General features: G+C 57.7%; 1 protein-coding gene across 2 annotated transcripts in view; it reads right to left on the minus strand.

Annotated features, from left to right (window-relative positions):
• Nucleotides 1-4,425, minus strand: part of NEBL (nebulette) — a 401,382-nt gene extending 396,957 nt beyond the window's left edge. Inside the window, exons 1-2 of one of the 2 annotated variants that reach the window (XM_062210546.1) lie at nt 4,318-4,425; nt 3,022-3,116 (exon numbers count right to left, since the gene is read on the minus strand). In XM_062210546.1, coding sequence (XP_062066530.1) covers nt 3,022-3,116; nt 4,318-4,386 — 164 coding nt within the window. In that variant the 5' untranslated portion in view covers nt 4,387-4,425. The remainder of the gene's footprint in view (nt 1-3,021; nt 3,117-4,317) is intronic. The other variant, XM_062210545.1, reaches the window with a different exon arrangement.
• Between the last annotated feature and the right edge of the window lie 1,575 nt (nt 4,426-6,000).

The raw sequence follows: 6,000 nt of genomic DNA on the forward strand, positions 1-6,000 counted from the left end.
GGATAACAACTATATACAGGGCATTTACGTTGTATTGGGTATTACAAGTAACACAGAAATGACTCAGAATATATAGGAGTATGTGTACAGGTTACATGCAAACCCACAGATTTGGGTACTTGGGGCCTGAAACTGAGCCCCAGAAGATACCAGGGGACAACTGCATGATTCCTTCAACAGCTCCATGTGTCTGAAATCTTTTTATCAGAAACGGTGACCAGGAGAAGAGTGAGAAGAGCCATTTTCACTGAGGCATGTATGTACATTGCCTCCTGAGCCAAATGACCTACAGATAATATGTGGCTTTCCACTGACGGTGAATGTGTCATCGTCTGGTCGCAGTAGGCATCAGAGAATCAATTTTCCACCATTGACCCAGAGAAATGATGGCAGCCCTCGGCCACGACCACAGGGACCCTCTGATTGACACCACCTGAGTCAGAGCAGACGTGTCCGGATCCCCAGAGGGCAAGCCACTCTGCCCTGGGAGTTCAACAGCATGGCATGTGCCCTTCAAAAAACAGAGCTGAGAACAACAGGGGCTTGCAGCCTGGAACCCCACAGCTGATAGAGCTGCAACTTGCCAGGCCTCAATTTCTGCACCCATGACCTGAACTTACAGCTAAATTAAACAAATCTAAAACATCAATTCTCTATTCATTCACCTACTAAGGATGGATGCCTGTCTTCTTTTTAGCTGCTGGATAGCAAGCAGGTGCAACATGGAGAAAAAAAAAATCTGATGAGCTACCCCAAAATCTGACTTAAAATTAATAATATAGTACTGAATTCTAGACAGAAAAATCTGTATATATTCGATTTAAAGATACCTAAAAGTATTAAAATTTAAAACTCAGCCCTATAAAGCAATACAAGAGGATGTTTCTTCTCTATAAAGTCTTTTGATTTAAAGGCCCAAATCTCAGTATCTTTGGGCACAACCTCACTGCGAAGTCAGAGTGCAGATCAGCCCTATATGACTCAGCCCTGACGTGCTGAAGAATTGGACACTCCTGTGCAACTGGACTGAGCTTGACCTAAGCAGAAGGCTCTGAATTTTCAAGTGGCCCAATATAATCAATGGCTCCACTTTGTCTCTTTTTCTGTCCTTTTGTTTGGTTTTTTTTTTTTTTTTTTTTTTAGACCTGTTTGTTTGAAATACAGACAGGGAGAGGCATAAAGAGATCTCTTCCATCTACTAGTTCACATCCCAAATGGCCACAACAGCCAAGGCTTAAGCCGGGGTCCAAGAACTCAGTTGGTGTCTCCCATGTGGGTGGCAAGAACCCAAATACTTGAGCCATCATCTGCTGCCTCCCAGGCTCACCAGCCTCCCTCATTCAATTCACTGCCCAGCCTAGCTGGCTAGCCTTACTGGAATTATCAACCCCTGTCCCTTTCTCCCTCTCCCTTTCCTCTTTTTCTCCCAACCCCTCCAGGCCTACCAGGGGCACCCAAAGGCATTGTTATCACTAGGGTTAAACTCCAGGGGACTGAGCTGTAAAAAAGCCTGGTGTGGCCCATAACAGATCAAATCAGGCTGCAGAAGAAAGGTTCGCTTTTCTTTAACCAAAGGACAATTCTGTTTATGGGCACGGGGACCCTCTCCCTTCCTACTGCAGGTGCCTTTGATCTTTGACCAGTCATTTATACCTCTTCTTAGGGGAAGCAGGAGACCAGGGCACTGCAACTTTATTTTCTCTTCACGTTATCTCCCTAAAAGCTTTGGGGAGTATCTGCGTGCTTCACCTAGGAAAGTCCTGGGTTCTGCTCAATGCCCCTATTTTCTGATTTCTCTAAAAGTTGCTGGTCCACCTGTAAACACTAAGCTAGGACCTGAAGAAACACAAAGACTAAGAAGTGCTTTATATTCTTCATCACACCGGTAGGAGCACCTTGCATTGGCTTGCCTCAGATGGACCGTGGATGGCACCAGGGTCACCGTACATGGTGAGCACACATTGGAGACTGACCCTCCTGCTCCAGAAGCCGAGGCCCTGGCAACATTCCAGCCAAAAGGCCGGGGGGTCCACAGGTGTTCCGCTGCCCACAGGCCAGGCCAGTCCACAGGGGAACTGGGAAGATAGCTCAGCAATCAGGGCCAAGAGCCCACAGCTGAAAACAGTAGGGGGGAGGCAGGAAGGGAGGGAAGGAGGGAGGGGCGGGGGAGGGAGCACCTCAGGGGAACAGAGAAGCACACACCCTCAGGCAGCCACTTGGACAGATTGGCCTAGCTGGATCCTCTTGCTCCTGCAGGGGTGATCCGAGCCGCTTCCTGAGGCTTCCCCGTCTATGCTTCAATTTCTTTATCTGCCAAATGGGAGTATTAATAGTGGCCCCCCAACCCAGAGAGTGGCTATGAAGACTGAATGAGGCAGCGTGCATAACGTGCTTAGGACTGGGCCTGCCACACGATAAGCGAACTGCCACTATAGGCTGGAAGCTAGCCTTCTCCAATCCTTACCTACTAGTACCAGGAGAAAGCACCCAGCCTACTACAGTAGGTCCATTACAACAGACCCACCACTAAGCCGCCAGGAATACCGGCGTCTCTCAAGCCTTTGGTTTCCTGTTTAAGCTCCAGTATCTCTGCAGTGTTCCCACCTAAGACGGAGTGCCAGAGACTCCTTTCCCTAGCAACTAGGTTCAGATACAAAACTGCGATATGGCAACATCCTGTTATTAAAATGGAAATTGACATATGATTAAAATGGAAATCTACCTGACACACATCAGAGCCCACACATTCTTCAGTGGGTAAGTTCTACAGCTTCTAATGAATGTCCCTAACTCCGCGACGCTGTGAGCCTCAAAACCCTGCCCGGTGGAAGACACACACAGACCACCCTACAGAAGAGGAAGACATTAAGGCAGCGACCTTCACCAAAGCAATGGCCCCTGATAACTGGCCACCGCCACACCTGGGTGACACAGGCAGGCAACTGTCCAGCACAGGCGGGTCCACTGACTCCCGTCCTGTTGTGCTGTGCACACGCGGCACACCGCATTGACAATACTCACGCGTTACAATAGGGCTTCTTCTCATAGCCTTTGTAGTTGTTCATGTTGAGAGCCATCTTGCAGACCTCACAATGGAAGCATCCTTTATGCCAATACTGGGGGAAAAAAAAAATCAACAGTTAAAACGTCAGCACAGGGTCATCTGTGGCCAGGACAGGTGCAGAGGGCAGGCTGTACATGACAGTCTGTGTATGTGAAAATACGACGACAAAACGCTGGCTTGCAGGTGCAGGGCGTGTGTTTGCCCACTTCCAGGCAAGTAAATAAAGCAGGCCGCAGTTAAAGTTGTGTTGGAAATCAGTCTCCACCGCTACGGGACAGACTCAGATTGGAAGGACGGCTAAGGATCTGCCCAAGGCCGCATGCACTTCGCCTTCCCGAGTAGCCAGAAAGAATTCTGAGCTCGGTTAATGGACACCTACGGAGCGGCTTCAAAACAAAAAGGAATTCACTTCAAAGTGTGCCCAGGATCTCGGAAAACATGTCCACCGGAAGTCAGGCGGCCCGAGGGGGTGGCAGGAGGACCACGCAAGTACCCCTGGCCCCGGCCCCTGTCCAGCTCCCACGAAAGCGCAGCAACTCCGCTCCACGGCGGCTGGCTCCACGGAAGCATTTTATCTCGCCCAACGCGAATACACGGGGACGCTGCTTCGGGCTGGCTGCTTTTGTCAGTCACCAGGGATCGCACGCGCGGGTGTCTCTCCCAGGCTGTCCAACTCCAGGAACACCCGGGAAGGGCAAGGGGCAGAGCCGGAGGACCGCGGCCAAGGCCACTTCCTCCGGAATTCCCCACCCGGGTGGGGCAGACTCCCGTGGGCCAGGCTCGCGGGGCTGCGCCCGGGCTCCCGCGGGGGTTATTCTTAGCACTGCGGCAGTGGCCGCCCGGTGACATATTAATTACCATTTGCCTCTCCCCGCCGCGGGCACGGGAGTTGCCAGGCGGGGGCGAGAGGGGGATGCCGGAGGGGAGAGGGGTGCGGGGCGGCAGCGGAGGCGGGAGGGGGCGCGCCTCATCGGCCCCCTGAGCGCCTAGCCCGGTGCCCCCCGGCCCAGCCGCGCGCTCCCCTTAGCCGCTCAGCCCACGCCGCACAGCTGCGCACCCAGACCACAGCGTTTGCGGGTTCCACACCACGGAGGCTACCGGAGGACCCCGACACTCCCGCGCCCTCCCCGGCGTCCAGAAGCTCGCACACACGCCGCCCGCTCGGCTCTCCCCGTCGCCCGTGCCAAAACTTCTCGGAGCAGGTGCAGCCCGGCGCCCGGCAGATCCGGGCTGGCCCAGGGCCGCTCGCTCACCTTGTCCAGGCAGGTGACTTTCTCCGTGGGATACACGACTTTTCCGCAGCGGGCGCACTGGGGGTTCATTGTCGCGGTTCCCGGGGGCGGCGGCGGCGGCTGCTGTGGCGGCGGCGACTGGGGGCCCCGAGGAGCCGCTGTGACATCCCCCGGCGAGCCCCGCACCGCCTCGGGGCCGGCGGAAGGGCGGCGGGCGAGCCCACGGAGCGCGCGGCGGGGGCGCGGGTGGGTGCGCGGCGGGGCTGGCGCCCGGGACCGGCCGCGCTCTCGGGCTCTCCGGCTCGGCTCCGGCTCGGGCTCGGCGCAGCCCGCTCTGCGTCGCTCGCACTCCAGGTAGCGGTGACTCACACAGACACTCGCGCCCGCCCCTCACGCTCACTCACTCCCCGCCTCGCCGCCGCGCAGGCCAAACCCACCGGCGCGCCCCGACCAAGCGGCGGTGAACGAGCACGTCGGGCACCCGGGGAGGGCGGGCGCGGCAGCGGGGAAGGGCAGGGACCCCGCGAGCTCCAGAACCGCGGCGACAGTGCCTCCCTAGGTGGGCGGCGGCGGCGGCGGAGGAGGAGGAGGAGGAGGTAAGGGAGGGGGCCTCGACCCCGCGCACGCCCTGCTCTTCCGCCGCCTCCCTTCTCCTCCCTAGCAGAGTGCGCACCCACCCCACACTCCCGGCTCCTGGCCCTGTCACCCAGAGAGCGCGCGGCGGGGGTGCGCCCGCGCTCCGCTCCAGCCCAGGGGACCCGGGGCAGCGCCCACCCCGGGGCGGGGGCTGTCCTGGCCGCGCGCGCAGCGACGCGCTCGGGCCCGGAGCCGGGAGCCCCGCGGGGAACGCGGATTCTCCGGTCCCCGCCGCGCCGCGCGGGTGCAGCGCAGGCTCTCTCGGGCTCTGGCCGAGGGGACGCGCGCCCGCGAGAAGTCCTTGGACCCGGCTGGAGCAGAGCCTGCGCTCCGGCCCCGGGGCTGTCCGTGCCCGTCCTTGGAGAGCGACTGGTCATTTTAGGCCCGAATCCGAGCCTCCCTAGAGTAACAAACGGACGGCGTTCATTGTCAGCGTGTGTGTTGCCAATGAGCACCACAAAGCATCTGCGAAAAGTTCTGCACTTGAATTAAGGGAAGCGGTTAACAAACTCGGGCTGCAGATCCCAGGAGCTGGACAGACCATCACGCTGGAGGCTGAGGGAGGACGAGACCAAATGGGATGGGAATCGAGGTTCCCAGGTGGCTGCGTTCGCCTTAGGAGAGGCACGTAAAGGAGCCATGCTGCCTTTTCCTGGTCGTGGGGCCCTGGGCAAATTCTTAGCCGCTTCGGTGCCTCAGTTTTCCAGTCTATGAAATGGGGGTAAGGATGGCGCCCTGCCTACCCCCCACCCCCCAGCAGCTCCCGGCCTCCTGCTGGGAGGATTAGGCTGACTGCTTCAGTCGGGCCGGCTAGGGTGCGCGCCGCACCAGAGGCAGCGAGGATTACTGAGAATCGGTTCTCACAAAGACGCAAACACATCGCGTTGCTAGCACACAGATTAAGACTCGGCCATGCCACAGAGCAACTACTGTGGCAAATATTCCTGGCGTTTCGGGGGTGAGAATCATAACTGCAGCCCCTCATTAAAGGGAGTGGGACGGGGGGGGGGGGTAGCTGCGGGTCTCGGAGCCTCGCCGGAGGCCGCACAACGCGGTGCAGCCCCAGCT

The sequence above is a fragment of the Lepus europaeus genome, chromosome 14 (genome assembly GCF_033115175.1).
Source record: "Lepus europaeus isolate LE1 chromosome 14, mLepTim1.pri, whole genome shotgun sequence".
Taxonomy (NCBI): Eukaryota; Metazoa; Chordata; class Mammalia; order Lagomorpha; family Leporidae; genus Lepus; species Lepus europaeus.